We start from the raw sequence: 26109 nt of genomic DNA on the forward strand, positions 1-26109 counted from the left end.
TCCACCAGCTCCGTGATGTCGTCATGGAGGAGTGGAAGACGACTCCAGTGGTAACCTGTGAAGCTCTGGTGAACTCCGTGCCCAAGAGGGTTAAGGCAGTGCTGGAAAATGATGGTGGCCACGCAAAATATTGACACTTTGGGCCCAATTTGGACATTTTCACTTAGGGGTGTACTCACTTTTGTTGCCAGCGGTTTAGACATTAATGGCTGTGTGTTGTGTTATTTTGAGGGGACAGCAAATTTACACTGTTATACAAGCTGTACACTCACTACTTTACATTGTAGCAAAGTGTCATTTCTTCAGTGTTGTCACATGAAAAGATATACTCATATTGACAAAAATGTGAGGGGTGTAATCACTTTTGTGAGATACTGTATATATTTTTACTAGGCAAGTCAGTTAAGAACAAATTCTTATTTTCAATGACAGCCTACCGGGGAACAGTGGGTTAACTGCCTTGTTCAGGGGCAGAACGACTTTTTTTTTTTTTTACCTTGTCAGGTCAGGGATTCAATCTTGCAACCTTGCATACACGTTTTGGACTATGATAAACCCGTAATTTGCTTGTTAGTCTTAACTTTATTGCATGGGTAACAATGAACCAGCTAGCTAGTTAACGTGCACCTGTAGGCTACACTTTCAATAATCTCAGGCCAGTGGCACAATTTATGAATTTATGATTAGATCAGAATCGCAGTCATAGTCTAATCATTGTCCTGTGTGGTGAATTAAATAAAATCACCAAATCTCCATCAATGGTTTAGCTAAATCGGCCCTTTCATATCTACAGTATCTACTGCAGGTCACATGGCACAAGCAGACCATAAAACAAACGGCAAAAACATGTTTTTTTTTCGGACAAATACTTCTTGCTTTTGGTGTGACGCCAAATCAAAACTGGCCTCGCTTGGGGCTGTTTTGGCTGCGCCAGGACCACCCACAGTTGAGCTCAGCTCAATGCATGAGGTGAATTATTATATTTTACTTACGCTCGCTGGAATCAATCAAACGCTACGGCAACAACGTGTCATACTCTCTTTGTCCACACAGCATCAGATACATAGGCTACACATACTGAGACAGAGGGGCGCTGTTCCCCTCGCTCGGATGATTTCTCTGGTAAAATAAAGTCAATCGCGAATTAAAGGAAAATTATAGAGAAGAGATACATTTTATAATTTCGATTTTTTTGGGGGAAACCTGGTTGCCCTTGGCATCCTGTTTATCTATGCATAGTCCCTTCACCCCTACCTCCATGTATAAATGATCTCGACTAACATTTTACATTTACGTCATTTAGCAGACGCTCTTATCCAGAGCGATTTACAAATTGGTGCATTCACCTTATGATATCCAGTGGAACAACCACTTTACAATAGTACATCTATATCTATACCCCCCCTGAATATAGCCATATTGTTATTTTGTAATTTTTTGTTATTTTGTATTTTTTTGTAACTTTTTTGGTAAATATTTTCTTAACTATTTCTTTGAACTGCACTGTTAAGGCCTTGTAAGTAAGCATTTCACGGTAAGGTCTACACTTGTTGTATTCAGCACATGTGAAAAGTTTGATTTGATCCATGAATACACACCACTGAGTAAAGGTGGAGGGAATTAAGTAAAGGTCAGAATATGGTGTAACTGTAGACACACGTCCGCCACACCTTCATTTCTTTGATCTCCACCCTAAGCAAATAGCGGGTGAATATCGTGCTATTCTCATGCTTGACTTCAATGTCGGAATACATGTAGAGAGAAACGTTCATAAAGGGAATTACGTTCCATTTACACACGCTTAACTCGGATAGGAAATCCTTCCTTTATGACCTGCGGAGGTCAAATAAAATTGCCTCAATTGAAACACTAAAACCACACCACTCTCCCCTTTATTTAAAGGGATGCTTTATTGAAATCCAAACATATGACAAACCACTTTTTGTTTTAAATGACAACATTCGCCTATCTGATCCCTTTAATGTCTACAACTAGGCTCACGCCCTAAATAAAGCAATTATATATTCATTCGTTCACCCCGTTGCAATTTTTTTTTTGCATTTGACCCAAACATGTATTTGCAGCTCAACACAAGTTACATATATGCCTTTCTCCTTGCCATGTCATAACCAGAGACAATAGAAACCTACTGTACTTAAGTGTTTACTCAGGCAGCCCAATTCTGATATTTTGCCGCTAAGTTGGTCTTTTGACCAATCAGATCAGATCTTTTAACAATAATTGGCCAAAATATCCGAATTAGGCTGCCTGTGAGGGCCGGTCTGCCGACACAGATACAGACCAGTCCTGGACTAAAGTATTCTCAACGGAGAGTCTCTGGATCTGGGATACCAGTATCTGTACTGTTATTTTAATTAAATGTAATATTATCTTCTTTTGTCGTCTACAACGGTTCTGTACTCGGTCATATATTTAGTTTTATGTAGACTCCAGGAAGAGTAGCTGCTGCATGTGCAACAGCTAAAATGGGCAACATAATAAATCTGAACTTTAGGATTCTCTTGAGAGAAATCTAACAGGTAGGTTTATTAAAATCAACGATTTACAGATGGCACTTAAATACAAAATGACTCTTATACTCCACCCAAGAGAGAAAAAAAATAATCTCAAATACATCACCCAAGTATGACTACTAAAAATGAACACAAAGATACTTGTTGTAAAATACTTTAGTATAGATAAAAGACAAAATGAACATTAATCCCCTGGATAGAAAGACTAAAAATCAGGCAAAATAATAAACAAATCTGAAGTAGGTACTTCATGTTGAAAATAACAAAAAGTGGACGGTGCTACCAAACCAACAGCAGCTGTTGAAGGTTGTGTTGAAGGTTGTGGCAGGATAATCGGTTACAGCTAGTTGATCATCCGCGTTAAAAGGCTGGATTAGTCCACACTGGCTGAAACAGGAAGTGTTGGTGATCATAACAGTGACATTAGTCGGGGTCTGTGGGAGTGTATGGTGTGTGCACGAGACAAATGTATACATCATTCACGTGTGTGTGTGTGGGGCATGGGGACAATTCTTCTTATAATAATGTCAGAATGTCTGGACTGTATTTCACAGTAGATCATTTCAGATGTGGCACATTAGCAGTGAGCCTACACATAAAGAGTGATTTAAAAAAAAAAAACCTTTAAAACCCTCTTCCACAACTTAAAAAAAAAAAAAAGGGGAGAGAAAAAAAAACCACCAAAAAGTGAAAAGTTTCTACCAGCAATGTAAAACAAAGCAATAAGAGTGAAAGAACAAGACCAGAAGACCGTTTCTACATTCGCCAGGTAGCTATACAGCAAAGCTTTGCTTCACATTCTATTCAGTGTAGAAAAATCAACTGAAGTAAATGCCCAGCAGGGAACAAAACAGAGATTGTTGTTGTATTCATAGTGTTTTTATTCTTCTTTTGGACACTTTTTTTTTTAATTTATTTTTTTTGCACTCGTGTTTCCTCGAGACTCTCCATCCGCCTTACCTACTGATAAATGCCGACTTGCAGTATTGTTTACAATATATCTATTCATATATATTTTACATATAGCTAAAAGTTATGTAAAAACATTATGCAAAGCAGTGTAAAATAGTTTTATAATACAAAATGGTTTAACAGTTTTTTTTTTTTTTTTACAAGCGGTGGTGATTTGATGTTGTGTAACCTGTTGTCCTTTGCGGTCGATTGAGATGATATGCACATGCTTTTAGTAGGCGAAGAGGCTGAGGGAGATTCTAGATCGACCCTTAACCCCAGAGGCAGTTGTGTAGAGCTGAAATTGACTACATAGGCGTAAGCAATCTGGCAACAAATCAGATAGGTTTAAACAATATGCTAGTGGCTCCACCTTCTCATAGGATAGGTGGAATTGTCATATTGTTTACATCTATCCAGATCTTCACAAGGGCCTAGGAGCCAAGGGCCCCATTTAGGACTGGGCTATAGGTAACTGAGGTGGGAGGCAGTAGTGAGTAATGGCATATGGTGTGGAGGGTGATGTCACAGGTCAAGGGTCACTCAGTGATGATGATGTCGTCACAGTCCCGGTGATAAGAGCGGAAGGAGGAGCTTCAGAAGGGTGCGTTGTCCTGAACGGGGTTAGTTGTTTCGGTCGGGGACTGGACAGCTTCTCCGTTACCTCTGGGTCCAACCACCATGTACTGAAGGACGAGGGAAGGGAAAAGAATGGTCTGGTATCAACGTGATGGTCAAATCTTCCCAGAAGTCATTTCATTCAAAAGAAGCAGTGCATCTGTTAAGAAGTTTCACACTTTAAAAAAATGCCTGTGCTGCAGCACCAGTAAATTATTTTTTAAAATGTGACAAACTCTCGAGGGTGACACCAAGCTAGAATACAATCTAACAATAACCCAAAACAAGCCCGTCAGTAAATACTAGGTACAATTCTATCAACTCCCCCAGCCACGTGTTGTTTACCTGTGCTGCAGCGCAGGGACACAAATCAGCCCAACTGTGAACAGAATAGATGGCCAATCGTCAGGGAGACAGTCATTAAAGAGAAAAAAGAAGTGGTGTTTGAGAGACAGTTGAGAATAATCCAATATAAAAATAAACAAGTAGGATACTTAAGCAATAAGGCACGAGGGGGTGTGGTATATGGCCAATATACCACGGCTATGGGCTGTTCTTTACGCACAACGCAACATGGAGTGCCTGGATACAGCCCTTAGCCGTGGTATATTGGCCATATACCACAAACCCCCGAGGTGCCTTATTGCTATTATGAACTGGTAACCAACGTAATTAGAGCAGTAAAAATAAAATGTGTCATAGCAATGGTTTATGGTCTCATATACACCATGGCTTTCAGCCAATCAGCATTCAGGTCTCGAACCACTCAGTTTATAGAAGCATTTATAACCTCCAACTCATTTGTAGGGTACACTTGTTGGCAGCACAGCAAAAATATGCTGTTAGTGCACAATGCAGATACAAATGGAGAAAAAAAGAATAACATACAAACTAGAAAAATATACTTTTCCATTTGACATGGCTTGTTGTTGGTACATTCCAGTTCAAAATGGAGTTGTTACGTCAGCGACTACTAGTATAAGAGGTTGTCAAAGTTGGGTTCAGGTCCTGTAGGGGATCCGCGACTAGACGTAAAAAAATATTGATATATATATTTTTTGTAATATTGCAAGTAATAACAGATTGAACACATTTTTGGACAAGGGATCCATGGAAAAAGTTTAAGAGGATACAATATTATTCTTCCACAGTTTACGTTCTTAAGCCTTAGATAAACATGGGCCTGGGAGGCTCGCAGGGGATATTGGTATCCACAATAATACAATTCTGGTATTTTCCCAAATGTTAGTTTTTGAACATAAATGCACAAATGTTAAAAGACGTTAGCCAGTTCTTTAGCGACACACACACACATTTTAAAGCTCCCGTTTAGGGCTGGATGGGTCTGTAATTCATACATGCATAATCTATGAGCAGGATTACTGTTTCACTTCAATTAACCACAAAATAAACACTAGTTTGAAAGTGACTTTTCTTGAAGGTGTGCCGTGCCATTTTCCCTACATGCCCCCAAACGTGGGCCAGCCTCCAAGAAATTCAAGTTCTAGCCAATGAGCTTCGGCCCCTTGAATTTGAGTGACAGTGAGCAAGAGGCCGGCCCAGCGTTATCAAATGAGGTTGCAGGGCCGGCCCAACGGCTCAGTGTACACAGCAAAGACAGCAACGGCGTAGTACCCAATAGTCGGGGGACGACTTTGTTCGTGAGCGTTACTTTCAGAACTACTGGCTAAAAAGTATACAAAAGTATCAGAATCTAAGCTTAAAACTGCAAGTGACACTGACAAAACATAAAGAATTACAAGAAATAAGCTTTAAAAACGGCAACATTCTCTCTGATGCCAAGATGGACCCTTTAAAATGTTATTTCCCAGGGCCTGAGACTTAGTCAGGCCGTGCACTGTAGAAGTCATAGTAAAACTGCTTGTATGCGATTAAAAAAAAAAAAAAAATCACACTCTTAAAGTTGTGTTCTGATATGAGGGGGACCCTGATGAATTGGCTAGCAAAAGTGATCCCTGACGCAGTACACCGACAGTCTGCCCATGAACCACTTTTAGCTCACCTTGATGTTCCCAACTTTGTCCTCGAACGACTTGAAGGTAGGAGAGTTTCTGCAAAACAGATTACAAAACATTCAAGCAAAAAAATAATAAAAAAATAATAATAAAATAACAAAAAAATAAGTCTACACATGAGCACATAGGAATATCACTGACTAAGCAACAAAAATACAACTTTCACAAGTGTTCATTCACGATAGAAACCCCCGGATGCTAAAATAGTCCTCTCCTATAAAGGGGTTAATTAAGGTACATTTAGAGTACTAAAGATGCTCAACCACCAGATGGATTCCTTAAATCCAGGGTTAAACTGATGGACATGACATCTTTACACATCATCTGGTCATGCGCTTGTCTAGAGAGTTCCTTAAAAAAACTAAAAATATGGAGTCAACTCTGTATTGTGTGTGAGACTCTACAATTCTGATTACCAGCAATCTTCCAATTACAAAAGCAGAATTATTTTATTTAAAAACACCAAACAAGACCACACAACAACTGTTAATCTAAAATGCCTAATTTCATTAAAGTGATCAATAAAATAAATAGTTAACTATAATCTTTTTAAAAAAAAGTGTTGTGAGCCAATTTACCTCATCGTTGGCATACTTATCGATTGGCGGATGGAGTAGTTGCTACTTTGCAAGCGTTAAAGGGAAGGAGACAAGGAAGTGTGAGTGTTAGGAGCCAAGCAGAGAGCGAGAGAGAGGACTCTCGACTCCAAAAGCCCGTTTTAGCATTGGGTTGCGCCATTGATAACTTTCACCATTTTGAAGTAGTCAGAGGTAATGATCACATGATGCCAACCAGGTCGTCAGGAGGGATCAGACAACATTCCCTCACTGCAGGTGACTAAATCAGCAACCATGGCTTTATACCTGTTCAAACACTCCATATGACAGTATGCACCCTTTCAGTTTGTTTACAAACTCAGAAGTAGAAGAAAAAAAATTAAAAAAATGGACTACTTCAAAATGGAGATGGCCTCAATGGCACTGCCCATGCGCTCACAGACACCCTAATGAGACATACAATGTTGCTTCTTCTAACTATCTCTATGGGACAGAAAGATTAAAAGAGCAGACAGCCAGTTAAACCAACAGTTAAAGAATGTCTGCAGACAAGTCTGTGCAAGTTGAGGACACTGCCCCCTGGTGGCCACTTCAGTCAAACAATCAGATTTAACAGTCATACTCATATATGCAGGGAAACTGATTTCCTCCAAAATAATAATCAATAGGATATTCATGATCATAACAGCAAGAGGGATGACAAATTAGCATTCAATAAAGTTAAAAATGAATGAACTTCTGCAGCAGAGCAGCATACAGACTAGCTGTATTTACTGGACAGATCTGCTGTAGAAGTTGATCAAGTAGCTAATTGGGATGTTTCAGGTCCCAGCAGCAGCAGAGTACTCTTACCCAAAGGAGTTTGAGAAAGGCAGCGCTCTGTAGACCAGTCGCAGCAATTAAAAAACACAGGAAAAACGAAAACAGGGTGAGGAACAAGCAGTGGTGGGTCGAGCAGAACTAGCCTCAGGTTGGGGCATAGATAAGCTACTGTAGGGCAGGGTTGCAAGGAGGCCGCTTGCAGAGGAAGTGTCCTAGAGATGGCATGGCACCCAAAATTTAGTGCATCACTTTTGACCATAAGGTTCAGGTCAAAAGTAGTGCACTGTGTAGGGAAACGGGAGCCATTTGGGACACCACCATATGTTGATATGATTTTAAAAAGGGACAAAGAAAATGTACGCAGGTCAGCCATTTTTTGTTGTTGCCAAATCTGTCAGCAATGGTGGTTACATGTTAGATGGCATTGAACAGGGGCACATGTCATGCAGCCCTGCTGTAGGGTGTTAGGACCCATTATCAGGAAAATCACTTAGTCAGGCTTGGTGATAATGGATAGATGAAAATGACAAACAAAAAAAAGATCAAATGAGACAAACAGAACAAGCCAAAGGGAAGGTCATAAGACACATTGATACAGACAGGCAGGAAATGAAGTATTGTTGCAAGAACGAGGTAACGGCGCTGGAAACGCGGCTAGAGCGGGGGTAACGGAGCTGGAAACGCGGCTAGAAACGCGGCTAGAGCGGGGGTAACGGCGCTGGAAACGCGGCTAGAGCGGGGGGTAACGGCGCTGGAAACGCGGCTAGAAACGCGCGGCTAGAGCGGGGGGTAACGGCGCTGGAAACGCGGCTAGAGCGGGGGGGTAACGGCGCTGGAAACGCGGCTAGAAAGGCGGCTAGAGCGGGGGTAACGGCGCTGGAAACGCGGCTAGAGCGGGGGTAACGGCGCTGGAAACGCGGCTAGAAACGCGGCTAGAGCGGGGGGTAACGGCGCTGGAAACGCGGCTAGAGCGGGGGGGTAACGGAGCTGGAAACGCGGCTAGAGCGGGGGGGGTAACGGAGCTGGAAACGCGGCTAGAGCGGGGGGTAACGGAGCTGGAAACGCGGCTAGAGCGGGGGGGGTAACGGAGCTGGAAACGCGGCTAGAGCGGGGGGGTAACGGAGCTGGAAACGCGGCTAGAGCGGGGGGTAACGGAGCTGGAAACGCGGCTAGAGCGGGGGGGTAACGGAGCTGGAAACGCGGCTAGAGCGGGGGGTAACGGAGCTGGAAACGCGGCTAGAGCGGGGGGTAACGGAGCTGGAAACGCCGGCTAGAGCGGGGGGGTAACGGAGCTGGAAACGCGGCTAGAGCGGGGGGTAACGGAGCTGGAAACGCGGCTAGAGCGGGGGGGTAACGGAGCTGGAAACGCGGCTAGAGCGGGGGGGGGTAACGGAGCTGGAAACGCGGCTAGAGCGGGGGGGGGGTAACGGAGCTGGAAACGCGGCTAGAGCGGGGGGGTAACGGAGCTGGAAACGCGGCTAGAGCGGGGGGGATGCCAACACAGTCTCACACACACTGAAGTGGACTTGGAAACGTTAAAATGTTAATGAACAAGCATATTCCCAAGTTCCCTTAGATACTAGAGTTAGTACACAATTAGGAGGGTGATTAAAGTGTAGGTGATGAATGGACAGATGGGATTATTTAACATATTTATAACATGAATGACACAGGGTTGATTTGAATTATAAAAGGCATCTTCAACATAGCTGTAAAAAGTATGGCCCCAACGGCATCACCACAGCTAGTATCTACGCTGAACAAAAATATAAAGTCAACATGTAAAGTGTTGGTCCCATGTTTCATGAGCTGAAATAGAAGATCCCAGAAATGTTCTATTCACACAAAAAATCTTCTCAAAAATGTTGATGCAGAAATGTGTTTACATCCCTGTTAGTGAGCATTTCTCATTTGCCAAGATAATTCATCCACCTGACAGGTGTGGCATATCAAGAAGCTGATTAAACAGCATGATCATTACACAGGAGCACCTTGTGCTGGGGGACAATAAAAGGCCACTAAAATGGGCAGATCTGTCACAGAATACAATGTCACAGATGGCTCACGTCGATGGAGCGTGCAATTGGCATGCTGACTGCAGGAATATCCACCAGAAATGTTGCCAGAGAATTGAATGTTCATTTCTCTACCATAAGCCAACGTCGTTTTAGAGAATTTGTCAGTAGGTCTAACCGGCCTCACAACCACATGTATGGCGTTATGTGGGCGAACAGTTTGCTGACTTCAACGTTGTGAACAGAGTGCCCCATGGTGGCTTTTTTAATTCTAGTAATTCTATTTCTATGGTTTGCCACCCTTGTTCTACAGGACGGACTGGCAGCGGCCATTTTGTGTCTTGGTCTGTACCTCATGTCTCCCAGTTTCCTGCTGAGGGCAGTGCCCATGGTGGAGAAGGCAGCAGTGGTCTTCTGTCCAGCCACAGACAGGGTCTCAGAAGTCTTCTTATACCTGTAAGGGGATGGGGGAGAGAGAAGAAAATAAAGGGAGGGAGAGCGATGGAAGTAGATGGTAGACAGAAGAGAGAGAAGGGAATCTCCTTAGAACATGACTGAAAACCAGCCTCACTTGGTTTAGAACAGATTAAGCAGAAGGAAGTCAGCCAATAAGGAGTTAAATCACAGACAAAAGCCGCCTTTAAAAAAAAAAAAACAGGGAAGCCCAATTCTGATACGTTTCCACTAATTGGTCTTTTGACCAATCAGATCAGCTCCTTTGACAAAACATCAGAATTGGGCTGACACAGCCTTTGACTGTCTGACTAATGAACAGCCATATAGGACAAATACAAGCCTGCAGAAATACAGAGGAAACAAGTGAAGAGAAAAACAGCAACAGCTTGTATCCAATAGGTGACCAATGTCTCTACCAAGAACATTTAATTAAGCATTAGGCCTCCTCTCAATGGTTTGATTGAAAAAGATATTAAAATGGCTTCATTGACAGCCAGTAAGTTATAAGGGACAAAGACAAAAGACTGTCATGCAGTTAAGGCCTTCTCTACTGTATGCCTACATTACACTACCACCGACCCCGTGTGGCGAGGCAGACCTCCGACCCCGTATGTGTTCAGTAGGGTGAGGCGGACCACCGACCCCGTGTACAGTATTTAAGTTCAACAGGGTGGGTGGATCAATCGCACAACGCAGCAGCCTAAAACGCTCTCTCTCTCAAAAAAAAAAAGGTTATTTTAAATGGTACTATAAATTGAAAAACGTGTCCATAATATTTTATAATCCCATCGTATACAGATATCCCTCAACGTTTGGCTGTTAGGCCTGTACAGGGGTGGCGCTCCACCCACCCAGACAGACTGAGTAGAGGTGGAGACTGTCTCCAGCGTGGTGTGAAGGGTTAAATCACCCTGATAGAGCAAGCATCTCTTACTAGACAGCCATTCACTACACAAGTCTAGAGGGTCTAAATCCTCGTCTTCATCCCTTAAGATCGATTTCTATTCAGACTGACCAATACAAAAAAAAAAAAAAAAAAAGGTATTGATAACGGTTTGATAATAGTGAAAAACACAGTTGGAGAAACTATACAGCTAGTGGACAATCAGTGATTGTTACACGTTGTAAAGCAGGTCAGAGTTTGCAGGAGACGTGATGACTAAGAAGGCATTCAGCTAGACGAGGCCTCCAGTCGGACAAAGAAAAGAAAACAGCCTCAACTTCAGTCCTCAAGTAACCAACAACTTATGTTGTTGCCCCACACAAGCTATAATAATAATAATAATAATAATGTTGGCATGTGCAAGGCTAAGCCAAAAATGTGACATTTTGAGGGGGGGGGGGACGAGGGACTCCAGGGCTGCAGTTGAGGAACAGGGCCCCTAAAGAACCAATACAGAGAGAAGCTACCATCAAACCCACTGAAACCCCTCACCATCCACACACACACACACACCACCAGCCAAACAGAAGCATGGTCAGACAGAACTCCACCCTCTCCCTCCAAGCAAATGGAATGAACAGTCAGAAGCCCCTTTATCCCTGCTGAAACCAACGTAAACAAATTAAACAACAAAAATGTAATGTATATATTAACTCACGCTTCAGATTGGGCAATGTCATCCAAAGTGGCAGACGCTGTCAGATATCTACGGACACACAGTGCGACATTGAACATTTAATTTTTATTTTTTTTTTAAATACTGAATTTTTACATGGAAGGAAAGGGCAAGTTAGACTTATGAAGTTTATATGAAATTGGACTTCACACACAATTTCAAAATCTTGATTAATAGTGTCACGGTTGTCACGACGTAGTAAAAAAAAAAAAAAAAATATATATATATATATATATATATATATATATGCAGGAATATCCACCAGAAATGTTGCCAGAGAATTTGCAGACGTGACAAATAACCAATTCTGCAGAATTTCTAGTTCTTCGAGTACATAACAGGGGTTATACTACTCTGTGTTTAGGGATTAGAACTCACTTAGCAACACGTCAAAGAGTATCCAGCATCAGATGCAGCAGACAGTTTGATAAGTCGTTCATTTTAAGCACAAACCAAACAGTGCCTGAAACAAAACATGGAATTTGTGGTATCCTGCAGATCCTGTTTGTCGGTTGCCTGAATGGAAATGAGGATGTGGCCAAGTTTCTGCTGACTAGAAAGGAAACTGGAAAGCAATACATAACATAGCTGCAGTCTTGCTAAATATAGGCCAAATAAACACTTTACTTTCTTCTATATCTGTAAATACTGATACAAAAATCAAAATGTATTTATAAAGCCCTTTCTACAAAGTGCTTATACAGAAACCCAGCCTAAAAAAAACCCAAACAATGCAGATTTAGAAGCACAGTATCTCAGAAAAACTCCCTAGAAAAGAGGCAGGAACCTAGGAAGAAACCTACATTTTTACATTTTAGTCATTTAGCAGATGCTCTTATCCAGAGCGACTTACAGTAGTGAATGCATACATTTCATACATTTTTCTTCCCCGTAGTGGTCCCCCGTGGGAATCGAACCCACAACCCTGGTGTTGCAAACACCATGCTCTACCAACAGCCACACGGGACCAAACCTAGAGAGGAAGCAGGATCTGAGAGGTGGCCAGTCCTCTCCTGGCTGTGCCGGGTGGAGATTATAAATGTACATGGCCATTAAAGCCAGATTGTTCACAGATGACCAGCAGGGTGAAATAATAATAATCACAGTGGTTGTAGAGGGTGCAACAGGTCAGTACCTCAGGAGTAAATGTCAGTTGGCTTTTCAAAATGTGTCTGGTCCCAATTCAACCTCACAGGTGCACACAGACACATAGCCAACTAGCTCTCTCTGTTGGTGTTTCTCTCTCTCCCGCATTCCATTCCTCGCCCACACAATCCTGTTAACAAACCATTTTTTTGGTGCATGTATGTATACTGAAAGGACAGTGCAAGATAGCTCACAAATAAGCCACTTACCAAGCCTGTTAATGTAAGCCTTCAGCCACCCAGAATTTTTTTTGTTGCTGTAGCAACAGTGGTAGTGTGAGAAGGTTAGTTTTACTACCTCTTCACATAAGATGTAGGATATAAATACCGTAGCATGGAAGGGGGGGGAAACAGTCCCATGCCCCCCCCCTCCCCGTTTCCCTAGTTAAGCACAAACTGCCACCAAACTAATAACAGAAGTGTAAAAACAAATATTGGTTGTTGGCTCAGAGGATGTCACCTTAACACTGAGAAGCTTAGGGCAAGGAAGTTCCCTGCTTTTTAGTATGAAATATAGTACAAGGGGAAAAAGGAACTGATAGAAGACTGACAGACGTCAATGTGATGGTGACTCATTGCTAGCTGGCTAGCTAGCTACCGATCAAAAAGGATCATTTTGAGATGGGCCTACAGCTTTAGCTCCTTCGTGGCTCATTGGATAATCCTACACCGGTAAGGAGTAAGAAACGTTTGACTGCCGATACTCTGTTCAGAGATCTAAGTAGAGTCGGCAGGAAATCTCGTGGTCACACAGCAATGACCTTGAAGTCGTCAGCCTCCTAAAAATACTCCAAACCAGAAGGAGGCAGTAGCGTTGTTTGGTAATACTTGTCCGTGCGTTGCTTATGGTCTAGATTGTAGCTTATAAAAACGCCAATGTAGTGGGTTCAATTCCCGGGACCACCCATACATAAAATGTATTCACAAATAAATGAAGTCGCTTTTGATAAAAGCATCTGCTAAAAAGCCGAGCATATATATAAAATAATTAACATTTCAATGTTAGCTAGCGTCGCTAATGTTGTCATTTTGTAGAAAGCCCTAGTTGACACTAGCCAGATGGCCACAGGTAGATAACTACCTAGCAAGATAACAAATAAACTACTCTATTCACTCTCCATAATCCCATACTGCCAGTACCAAATGTTTAGTTAGCCAACATTAGCATATTCGCTAGCGCAACATACCGTGCCTTCAGAAAGTATTTATTACCCTCGACTTATTCCACATTTTGTTGTGTTACAGCCTGAATTCAAAACAGATTAAATAAAAATCTCACCCATCTACACAGAATACCCCATAATGCCAGTTTAAAACATGTTTTTAGACATGTTAGCTCATTTATTGAAAATTAAATACAGAAATGTAATTTAACTGAAAAAGTGAATTTGTCTCCAAGTGTGTTGGAAAGCAGAAAACCAGGTTTTCCTCTACGATTTTACCTCTGCTTAGCTCTATTCTGTTTATCCTAAAAATAACTCCCTTGTCCTTTCAATGTCTGCTTTTTTTATTTTACCCATCTACCAATAAGTGCCCTTCTTTGCTAGTTATTAGAAAACCTCCCTGGTCTTTGTAGTTGAATATGTGTTTAAAATTCACTGCTCGACCTTACAGATAATTATGTGTAGGGTACAGAGATGAGGTAGCTATTCAAAAATCATGTTAAACACTATTATTGCACACGGAGTGAGTCCCTGCAACTTATTATGTGACTTGTTAAGCACATTTTTACTCCTGAACATATTTAGGCTTGCCATAAAAAGTGGTTTAACACTTACTGACTCAAGACAGTAAAAATAAAAAAACACAATTCCCCTATGACATTACAGGGCATTGTGTGTAGACCAGCGACACAATTTCTACCATCCCATAGCCTATATTATATATGAAGTGTGACTGGCTCAGGATATTTAACCGTGGATGAACATACAAAATGTCCTCTCTTAGCTAGCTACCATCCCATATTATATATGAAGTGTGACTGGCTCAGGATATTTAACCGTGGATGAACAGACAAAATGGCGTCTCTTTTCCTTTTTGTTGTCACTCCTGTTGGCTCCCCCACGTGGGGGTACGTGCTCTCTGATTGGCTCAAAGTCAAGTTGTTGACCACTGACAAGCATTGCTATTCTACAAGTAGAAGTGGCAGGTTCGTCACTACTGGGTCGGAACGCAGCAGGTACTTCCGTTAGAGCAAGAGAAAGGTACTTAACACAGAGAGAGGTTGTTTTATCAGCAGTGAGATTCTCAGTGCGTTTCATGCTTTAGAGTAGAGCTGGACCTACAGACCAGTTCCCAGCCTTGTATAGCAGGCTCTTGGTGCTGGTTTCCCGGAAACAGATCAAGCCCAGTCGTGGACAAAAAAAAAAAAGCATTGTCAATCGAGGATCAATGTATTGCTTTTCAGTGCTGAATTAGGCTGAATCTGTGTCCGGGAAACTGGCTCTTGGAGTTCTGACAGAAAGAGAACGGGTTAAGAGTTAGTCTAGACTCCAATACAACAGTTACAGCCCCCCAGGGGCACAATCAGAAGGGCATAAATGTATTTTTTTGGCACTACAGTTTACCCACTTTTTGAGGAAAACACATTGACAGTAAACAGGAGAATTACTTTTATCCACTTGTTTTTACCACTACATCACGACACTGAAAAAAAGAAAGCTAATTAAAAACTACATCTTTCAACAGTTACAGCCCCCCCGGGCACAATCTGAAAGGCATAAATTAGTGGAACATTCAGATTGAAATAAGCATCTATAAAAATGTAGAACAAGACAAGCTTCTCTGACAATTGTAGAATAAGGAATCATGTCAGCTCTACTAATAACTATTCAAAACTGTTCTACAACGTCTGCCTACTGAACGTGGCCCAGGGTTAACTTCGTTACAACCAGTGGTGTCGTGGAGGATAAATGCAAGTAAGCACAGTTTAACCAGACGTATTTTTTTGGCACTACAGTTCACCCACCTTTCGAGGAAAAATGCACTGACAGTAAACAGTAGAATTACTTTTACCCACTTGTTTTTACCACTACATCACGACACTGAAAAAAAGAAGCAAATTAAACTACATCTTTCTGTGACGTTAAAGCCCTCTGTATTATTAAATAACAGTCCTTTATAAAACAGATTCACGGGGGAATGGGAGTATTCACAAGTAGCAGGCAGAGGAAACTAACATGCTCCCTACAGACAAAGACAGGTGTTATAATAAAATGGTGAGATACAGCAGCTATGTCACTAAAGTTCTGAGCAGAGAGAGAGAGAGAGAGAGGGGGGAAGGGAGCGCAAACACACTAGTTGCAGGCGACAGGTGGCGATCGATTGAGCAGTAAAAACAGGAGACACTCACAACTCTGAACCGGTAACTTTCTCATTCCACTCGCCAAGTTTCTCAGTGGTTCTGACATAGCTAGAAAAACAGAGACTGGGGTTAGAGATGTACAGCTCAGCGGTGTGCCCCGGGTTAGCCGTCTGTCTGTCGCCTGATTCAGACCGTAAACGTGCTGGCTTAGATCATTTTCTATTCACCTTGTCATTTCCAGAACGGTTCCAGAAAGGTAACCAGGCTAGCACAGCCCAACCCTATAGTAAGAGTCAAGCATTTGTAAGAGGCTTACCGTAATTTCCGGACTATAAGCCGCTACTTTTTACCCCCCACGCTTTGAACCTCGCGGCTTAAACAATGACGCGGCTAATATGGATTTTTCCCACTTTCAAATAAAATTTTTTTTACAAAAATTAAAAAATACATTCTGTGACGTGCTCAGTTTTTTGGCGTCATGAAGCTTTCATTAGACCAATGAAATTGCCGAACGGGTTAAGGTCAAACAACTTTTTTGTTTACTGTTTAGATTAAATCGAGCACTCTCAAACTTCCCATCATTCTGATTACGGTAGTCATTTTGTCACCCTCATCATGGCAAAGACACGGAGAAATGCATATGATGCAGCTTTCAAGTTGAAGGCGATTGATCTGGCTGTTGGAAAAGGAAATAGAGCTGCTGCACGGGAGCTTGGTCTGGAGCAATGACTTTCTTGGTAGGCTACTGTTTACTGCTAATTGTTTGTTACAAGCCGTGTTTCGTTAAAGCCTATTTATTTTTGTTACAGCGTGTTTCGTAAGCTTTTGTTACAAGCCGTGTTTCGTATGTTAAAGCCTGTGTAAAGTTAATTTGTTTCAATGTACCGGTAGGCACCTGCGGCTTATAGACATGTGCGGCTTATTTATGTTCAAAATAGTATTTTTTTTTTTTAAATTCAGTGGGTGCGGCTTGTAGGTGCGCTCAATAGTCCGGAAATTACAGTAGGTTGATAAGATATCTGAGAAGGGAATAATCCAGTAGCTCCTACCACAGACAGAATAATGAGCCAGATGTTTTGTCGGATGTTTAAAATGTGAAGCATCCAGTCGGCGTTTCCCCTCACTACCAAATATGGTGACGAGAGGAAGCCCAGTGGCCGGCAGTGGGAGAAGATGGATTTGGGCCGACATTCTGCTAATTTTTGCCATCGATTAAACATTGGATCGCAATCCAGTTTTCAGTTCTCAAAAGTAAAATCTGGTATGAACAGAGTAGACTAAGTTTTGTAGATTTAAACCTTTTCCAAAAGTATAAAATGTTTTGTTGTTTACGAGTGCAAGGGCGAATTGAGTTACTGCACACGTGCACTTCAGAGTAGGCGTTCCCTAAAGGAAATATGGAGTGCATTTCCTTTACTCCCATTTTCCCCACTCCTAGCTCATACTTGGCTCTGCTCACTAGGACACATTTTCTCCCATTGAAAAACGACAGGTTGTGGTTTTATCTTCGGTCATTAAAAAAAAAAAATAAATAAAATCTGTTACAATGACTCATACTGAAAATTTAAAAACATTAAAAAGATGTTTCACCCTTCTATTTTGACTTGGTTAAAAAAAAAAAAACAAAGGATTTGAACATAATTTTTGAAGGATACTTACGCATTGGAGGTCTGGACATCCTGCCATCCCTTGGTGAGGTTCTGTTTGAGCTCGTTGAGGGGGCTCAGCCCCAGCTTCCTCTTCAGATCGGCAGAATGTCTCTCTTTGGCCAGGAGCACCTGTCTCAGGGTGTTGATCTCCTCCTCCACCTGACAGCAACACACAGGAGAGGTCAGAGGTCAATTCCTGGCCCCTCCCCCCCCCCAGTGTCTGTCATGTGTGGTTAACTGAAGAGACATTCTTCTTGGGTGAATAGTCTCAAAGCACGCAAACTACATTGAAAAAAAATATAAAATGCAACAATTTCAAAGATTTTAACTGAGTTACAGTTCACATAAGGACATAAGTCAATTGAAATAAATTAGGCCCTAATCTATAGATTTCACATGAATAGAAATACAGACATGCATATGTTGGTCAAAGATGCGTTAAAACAAAGGTAGGGTCGTGGATCAGAAAACCAGTCAGTATCTGGTGTGACCACCTCATGCAGTGCAACACATCTCCTTCACATAGAGTTGATCAGGCTGTTGATTGTAGCCTGTGGAATGTTGTCCCACTCCTCTTCAATGGCTGTGCGAAGTTTCTGGATATTGGCAGGAACTAGAACACGCTGTTGTACACAACTATCCAGAGCACCCCAAACATGCTCAATGGGTGACATGTCTGGTGAGTATGCAGGCCATGGAAGAACTGGGACATTTTTAGCTTTCAGTAATTGTGTACAGATCCTTGTCACACGGGGCCGTGCATTATCATGCTGAAACATTAGGCGATGGTGGTGGATAAATGTCACGACAACGAGCCTCAGGATCTCATCATGGTATCGCTCTCTATACATTCAAATTGCCATCGATAAAATGCAATGGTGTTCGTTGTCTGTAGCTTATACCTGCCCATACCATAACCCCACCATGGGGCACTCTGTTCACAACGTTGACATCAGCGAACTGCTCACCTGCTCACCCACACCATGCCATACTTGTTTTGCCCAATATGACTCATTTGTTCCTATTGGAAAGGACAGGCTGTGGTCTATCTTAGATATAAAAATCTTTGGTGCACCTGTGTAATGATCATGCCGTTTAAATCAGCTTCTTGATATGCCACTTCCTGTCAGGTGGATGGATTATCTTGGCAAAGGAGAAATACTAACAGGGATGTAAACAAATTTCTGCACAACACTTTAGGGGGGGGGGAAAAAAACGCTTTTTGTGCGTATGGAACATTTCTGGGATCTTTTATTTCAGCTCATGAAACATAGGACCAAAACTTGACATGTTGTGTTTATAATTTTGTTCAGTGTCCCCATTGCCTGAAACGGAGTTCCTCAAATGTTTGTGGAATAGATTATTAGTAAACCAAACTCTGGGGACAACAGGACCTACATTGGTGAGCTCAGACCAACAGACAGGACGACAGAGACAGACGGATGAAGACACAGGACCCTAGCATGGCTAGTTGAGTGTGGAGCTCCACTGCCTCCTCCGTGAGCCCTGGGGGCAGCATGTTGACGGCTGCTACGCCCATGGCTACCTCTAACCTTAACCCCAACAGACAGGACAACAGGGCCTACCTTGCCTAGCTCAGAGTAGAGCTCCTCGGCCTCTTCCTCTGTGAGCCCTGGGGGCAGCGTGTTGACGGCTGCTACTCCCGTGGCTCCCCCTTCCATGGAGACACCCGTTAGGGAGTCCACTCCTCCTGTGGGGCCCAGGCCCTTGTTGGGGGAGTTCAGGTTGATGTCTGGTTCAAGAGAGAGAAAGTGGGGGCATGCTGGGATGAGAGTAGAAGGCCTTGAATTGATTGAAGTGTTAACGCCATCAACAGTAAGAGCACTAGACATCTGCATCTTCACCCGTAATGTCTTTAGTCACAACTAGCTAGGTTTCCATGGTGACAGAACTTCATATGAATATTCAACAACAAAAATAAATGTAAATGCACATTTTCCCACCAGAGATGTTTCAATCAATTTGACTTGTTGCAGATCAAAGGATGTGATGACATAGTGCACAAGAAAATAACTTTTGCGGTTTAATAAAATATAAAGTCAAATGGGGTTTCCATCGCATTGTCACAAGCAATGTGTTATATAGGGAATGTGCCCAGTCTAGTCTTGGCACGTTGGCTCTAGTCAACAGCTCGCAGATTAGGTTTTTAAAACGAGGCAAGTCAAGAATAAATTCTTATTTTACAATGACGGCCTACCCCCCCCCGGGCCAAACCCAGACAACGTTAGGCCAGTTGTGCGCCGCCCTATGGGACTCCCAATCACAGCCGGATGTGATAAAGCCTGGATTTGAACCAGGGTGTCTGTAGTGACGCCTCTAGCACTGAGATGCAGTGCCTTAGAACCGCTGTGCCACTCAGGAGCCCGAGTGGCAGGTATAGACGACCTACATTTACATGATGATATTATGGATAAGAGCGAGATTTTTTTATTTATTTGTCAAACGGTAGTCAAGCATCATCTCACCAGATTATTATGTAGTAGAAAGGAGCATCAAGCATCACTTTGTATAATGTGGGAGGACTACACAATATACAGGGCCTTCAGAAAGTATTCACACCAAGACTTTTCCACTGTGTTACAAAGCAGGACTAAATTGGATATAAATAGCCATTGTGTGTGTCAGCAATCTCCCCAAAATACTAAAAAAAATGTCAAAGTGGAAGAAAAATGATGCAGTAATGTGTTGTATCGGATTTGCCCCAAACATAACACTGTATTCAGAACAAACAATTAGCTTGTGTTGTTTTACTTTAGTGCAGGATGCATGTTTTGGAATATTCTGTCCAAGCTTCCTCCTTTTCACTTTGTCATTTAGGTTAGTATGGTGGAGTAACTACAATGTTGTTGATCCATCCTCAGTTCTCACAGCAATTAAAAACTCTGTTTTAAAAAGTCACCATTGGCCTCAATGAGCGATTTCCTTCCTCTCCAGCAACTAAGTTAGGAAGGACGCCTGTGTCTTTGTAGTGACTGAGTGTATTGATACACCATCCAAAGTGTAATTAATAACTTCACTGTGCTCAAAGGGATATTCAATGTCTGCTTTTTTAATTTTACCCATCTACCAATAGGTGCCCTTCTTTGTGAGGCAATGGAAAACCTCCCTGGTCTCTGTGGTTGAAATTCACCGTTTGACTGACAACCCTTAATTGTATGTGTGGGGCACAGATATGAGGTAGTTATTCATGTTAAACACTATTTCTGCACACGGAGCAAGTCCATGCAACTTGTTAAGTACATTTTTACGCCGAACGCATTTAGGCTTGCCATAACAAAGGTGTAGAATACTTGACTGATGATATTTCAGCTTTTCCATTTATAATTAATTTGTAGAAATGTATGAAAAACACAATTCCACTTTGACATTATGGGGTAATAGGTGTAGACCAGTGACATAAAATATATTTCTAAATTCAGGCTAACAACAAGATGTGGAAAAGTCAAGAGGTGTAAATTCGCTCCGAAGGCACAATCATCACGTGACCTCCAAGTGTACTTCGGTATGATGGTTATTATATCAATATTTGCGCATAGATATTTCCGCCACCATTTCACTGAATAAACGATCCCACCTTGCCTAAGGCATTCTGTTTTGTTGACATTTTGAAAGTTCACAGACAAATTTGCTGTTTCTATCAGGCCTGTCGTGACTTTTTATCCGGCGTACTCTCATAAAAAAAGGTTGGATGGAAACCTGGTTACAGGAAGCTACAGAGAGACAGGAAGCTACAGAAATGGATAAGGAGATTGAAAAACAGAGACAATGTGAGAAAGGGCTTAGTGCCGTCAAAAGCAGAAGACTCCAGGGGGAGAGTGAGGATAACACAGTTAAGCCTAAACGTTCTTCTAAGAAGAACTAGCCAGAAGAACCAGCCAGAAGAACCAGCCAGAAGAACCAGCCAGAAGAACTAGCCAGAAGAACCAGCCAGAAGAACTAGCCAGAAGAACTAGCCAGAAGAACTAGCCCACCACGGAAGCAGCAGCCTTTTAAATGGCCATTAGTGTCTCTCTATCAGTTGAGTGAACTGGGCTAAGCTAGAGTCCCAAATGGCACCCTATTCCCTATATAGTGCACTACATAGGGTTCAGCTGGTTTTTTTTGGTTGCAAAAAATTCAATAAACCTGTTTTTGCTTCATCATTATGGGGTGTTGTGTGTAGATTGAAGATATTTTTTTTTAAATCCATTTAGAACAAGGCTGTAATGTACAAAATGTAGGGGGAAAAAATGAAGAGGTCTGAATACACTGTGTATATATAATAAATTACACTTATAACATTTTGGTACAATTTTATAAAATGCCGACAGATAATTTGTTTGTTTGACATGGTGGAATCTGTCTATAAAATGTATTATGCAACAAATGGTGGTGGAAATGTCTTTACGTGCAAATATTAATATAATAACCACATGAAAGTAAACTTGCGATGTAAACACATTGTACCGAATAAAAACCAGCACACACAGATTTTTATCCACAACAAGTCTGTTGTTTGGTGGAAACACACCACTGGTGGGAAAATGAGCATATTTTCTTTATGCAGATTTAAAAAATATTTCCGTGGAAATCTGTCGCCAACTGGATGGAAAGCTAGCTAGTGATTGACCTTTTTTTTTTGTGCCACTTCCCCTTCGGACAAGTAAGACAGATTTTTAACTCAGTGCTATAGGAGTCACTACAGACCCTGGTTCGATCCCGGGCTGTATCACAACTGGCCGTGAGTCCCATAGGGTGGTGCACAATTGGCCTAGCGTCATTAGGGGAGGGTTTGGCCAGGGTAGGCCATCATTGTAAAATAAGAATTTGTTCTTAACTGACTTGCCTAGTTAAATAAAAGGTTAAATAAATTATATTTATACTTGTCCCAACAACAAAAAAAGGTCTGTAACACAATTTTACATCATTCTATTATGCAAGGAACCACAAAATTGTTCACCATAAAGAATCAGACAAATTTAGGCTGCACTGCCTATTGGCTTCTTCGCATACTCAAGCCAGTCTCAAAATACAACACTGCCCCTTTAAGGCTCTCCTGGAGGATGATTGGCCACCCTCGGTACCCTATAAAATATTACAATTATAACCAAATATGTGTATGTTCTTATAAAATAACTACCTCCAGGGCTTGAAATTTAGGGCCCCGTCGTCCTTGGGTCTACGGTTCAAAAAAGACAATGGGACAGACTCTGGGACGACAGATCCAAAATTCATACACCCACTGCACAGAATTAAAAAATTCTCATTAAGCAATGAAACCGATGCAACGGCTCAGACCGTTTAGAATGTTAATAGTTTCACTTCTTCATATTACAAGCTCAACAGTAAGCACATGTTCCAAAATGCAATTAGCGCAACACACCGTTCTCAAAATGTGCACGACATATGAAAATATCCGTTAGAAATGAAGTTTACACCCCTTCGTCTGGGATTGGTCAACAGTACTACTCTTAGTTGGAGTGGGAACATTAAGTGTTCATGTTCATTCAACGAGAGAAGACTAGTTTTCATGCACATTTTTTCACTTGAGAAATATCGCACCAAACATCTTAGTGAGATGTAAAATTGTGCGACTAAGACCTCTTCGGAAAAGCGTCAAAATTAATATCCTCTTTCTTGATTTATCTTGGATTAATTCGGCCTATTTTGAGGAACCGTTTCTGGCAGGGTTGTTGTTACGGTGACTCAAGCGAGATAAACAGTAATATTGCCGTTTTTCCCCCCTAGTTTTTCAATTGAAGGTCTTAATAGGCTGACCACACTGCTCGCGTTGCAAAATAAATTTAGAAATCTGTTATTCAATTATTGCACCCACACTGCTCACGCGCGCCAACAAGCGTCTGCGTTGCCCAGAGCTAAAATAGAAATCCTTTCTATTTCTGATGCAGATCGCACTGCAAGTCCTGCCTCTCCCATCTCCTCATTGGTTTATAGAAGCAGGTACCCACGTGCCATCTCCTCATTGGTTATACCCACGTGGGTGATTGAAAGACGAACTGTTTTGCCGGTCGTTGTGGTAATACTATGAAAGTTTAGATGCCAATCACCATATAAGTTCAAAGATGAAAAAGCCTGGAAGGAGGAGATATGACTAGAAACAATTCCGTTGACCGTTTTATGTGTGGATTAATTGTCGGAGTAGAGGACCTTGTACATTTCAGGTAAAATAAGTCTGTTTATATCCCAGGACAAATTAGCCAGCAAACAGCAAGCTAGCTAAATAGGACAAATTAGCTAGCAAACAGCAAGCTAACTAGCTAAATTGCCATAAATGTTTAATACTTTTTTTTTTTTTTCGTATAAAATACAACCGCCAAATCCCCCATTTCTGTTGCTCTGCCTCAGTGCGATTGTTAGTATTTCACCACCCCGGTGGAAGGAACGCAGTTGTACACGTTAAGCCTTTCCAGAATGGACATTATTACAAGTATCAACTAATGGGGACAATGTTGTTGCTAGCAAAATCGTGACCAGTTATCAACTCAACTCCGCCTTGATAAGAGAACAGAGTTGAGCGTTCCTCAACTAGGAGCAAACCAAACCTATATATGCGGATGCCTTTAGAGGGAAATACATCTAACCACTAAGCTAACTAACATTATGTAACGTTAGCTAATCAAACAATTCGATAGCTAGGCTAATTGCCACCGCCCTGGCATAATTGCCCCCCCCCCGCGGTGATATCAGGGAGGGGACTGTGGATCAGTCATCATCCGTCTCGCCGTTAGTCGCACGCAATCTCAGCAGCACTGGCCCGATTTTGAAGAAACTTGAGCGATTGTTGAGTCTTGCCATAGAGCTCCGGCATTTAACAAAATTACACTGATTGACCCATGGAGGGGTGCTATAGTAATTCACTGAAATGTGTTAGTCAGACCAGAGGAGAAGAGGCAAAGCGAGAGGGATAACTTGGCCCAAAATCTGTCTTCTCCAGCAGGTGGCGTTTTTATTTTAAATTGCACATGACATGAACTACAGGGAGTGTATATGCTACTGGTACACAGGCTAACTGGCTTCCATGTTTTTTTTAAGACATTTATTTTCCATTAGTGCAGACACTTGAGTATCTGGTCAACATAATAGATCTGTGGTCACACGCGATAATTCAATGGCCCAGTGGGGGGCACTACATCATCGTTCGTGGGGTATGACATGTTCACTGTACTGTTATTGCCTTGTTGGTCATTGGGAACACAGCCAAGGTGTGTCACTCAGTTGAACCATATCAGCTGGCAAGCTAACAAACGAGTTAACCAACCACCCTGGCTGCGTTCGTCTAGCCAGTTAAGTTAACTAACTAGCATGCTAGCTAGCAAGCAAAGTAGCCTTTGTTTACAAAAAGATACGAGCCATTAAAAAAGCTAATTGAATAATCGCATAACTATAAAAAAAAAAAGCTACATTAACGAGATAATTGATAGGTGACTAAATTAAATGAGATTAACAAAGATATTTAATCACAGTAACTCGATCTCTGCCCTCCTTTCCCCTTCCTATGACATTTCCAGATGAACGGCTGTTTCTGCTTCGGGCCCCCCAAGTTGCGTTCATATCCAATACACAATCATGAACAAGAGTAATAGTAATAACTCCCCCCCCCCCTAAACCAACGGCCAGCTGGCAAATATGTCTTAAATTCAACAATTGTATCAGTCATTTACGTTACCTTGACCAACGGGGTCCATAGCGTCGAATGAGCGGAGTGTTTTGAGCGAGAACGACGTTAGCTAGTAATGGAGAAAAGGGTGGTGGCTAGCTAGCTAGCAGTGCCGTCCACTCAATCAATGGAAAACCTGAGAACGTCTGGATTGACAGTACTCAACAATAAACAACCTCATTCGTCGAGGGCGACGGATAAAATAACAGGTAGTTACTCGACTCCAATAATAAAGCCACCTCAGCTCGATGATGAACTTTCAGCTTGCGCCTTTTCCGGCGTCTGTGGATGACGTGTTCAAGGCGTCACTCGTCAACACAGTCATAAACCCCGCCCATTTCTACAATTTTATCTCCTTATAATTTGATTTTAAACCTAACTATAACCTTAACCACACTGCTAACATTATGCCTAACCCTAACCTACAATTAAGACCGAAAAGCTCATTTTTTTGTTTTAATTATTGTTTTCGAGCCAAATTTGACTTTGTGGCTGTGGTAACTAGTGGAAACCCATTTTTTTTACAGTTTCTTCTTTTTATTCTAATCATATGTTTTATTGTTCGCATACACATATTTATCAGATGTTATTGTAGTAGTGTAGCGACATGCTTGTGTTCTGAGCTCCAACAGTGTAGTAATGTCTAACAATTTACAACAATACACACAACTCTAAAAGTAAAATAATGGAACTAAGAACTATATAGATATTAGGACCAGCAATGT

General features: G+C 41.8%; 1 protein-coding gene across 39 annotated transcripts; it reads right to left on the reverse strand.

The window, feature by feature from the left end:
- Positions 1–1891: 1891 nt before the first annotated feature.
- Positions 1892–25690, reverse strand: LOC106572880 (tumor protein D54). 39 transcript variants are annotated; one of them, XM_014147437.2, is made up of 11 exons: positions 25394–25687; positions 19293–19489; positions 17717–17865; positions 16106–16165; positions 11591–11638; positions 9886–9987; positions 7549–7575; positions 6718–6759; positions 6127–6175; positions 4449–4482; positions 3824–4171 (listed from the first exon to the last, which is right to left on the reverse strand). In XM_014147437.2, the coding sequence occupies exons 1-10, from the start codon at positions 25410–25412 to the stop codon at positions 4474–4476; spliced, it is 702 nt and encodes a 233-aa protein (XP_014002912.1). In that variant the 5' UTR covers positions 25413–25687; the 3' UTR covers positions 3824–4171; positions 4449–4473. The 39 variants fall into 39 exon arrangements, with proteins under 39 accessions (XP_014002903.1, XP_014002901.1, XP_014002900.1 ...); XM_014147436.2 differs by having other exon boundaries at positions 6718–6762; XM_014147428.2 differs by lacking the exon at positions 4449–4482 and having other exon boundaries at positions 1892–4171; positions 6718–6762; positions 19293–19459; positions 25394–25690.
- Positions 25691–26109: the final 419 nt, after the last annotated feature.

This window comes from Salmo salar, chromosome ssa15, assembly GCF_905237065.1.
Source record: "Salmo salar chromosome ssa15, Ssal_v3.1, whole genome shotgun sequence".
In the NCBI taxonomy this organism is placed as follows: domain Eukaryota; kingdom Metazoa; phylum Chordata; class Actinopteri; order Salmoniformes; family Salmonidae; genus Salmo; species Salmo salar.

Excerpts from the sequence above, each read along its gene's own strand:
- LOC106572880 (XM_014147425.2), bottom strand. Across the intron at positions 7,576-9,885 it reads AGGAAACTGGGAGACATGAG|AGCGCTGCCTTTCTCAAACT; the intron begins GTACAGACCAAG and ends ACTGGTCTACAG. Across the intron at positions 6,763-7,548 it reads CCTTTCTCAAACTCCTTTGG|TAGCAACTACTCCATCCGCC; the intron begins GTAAGAGTACTC and ends ACGCTTGCAAAG.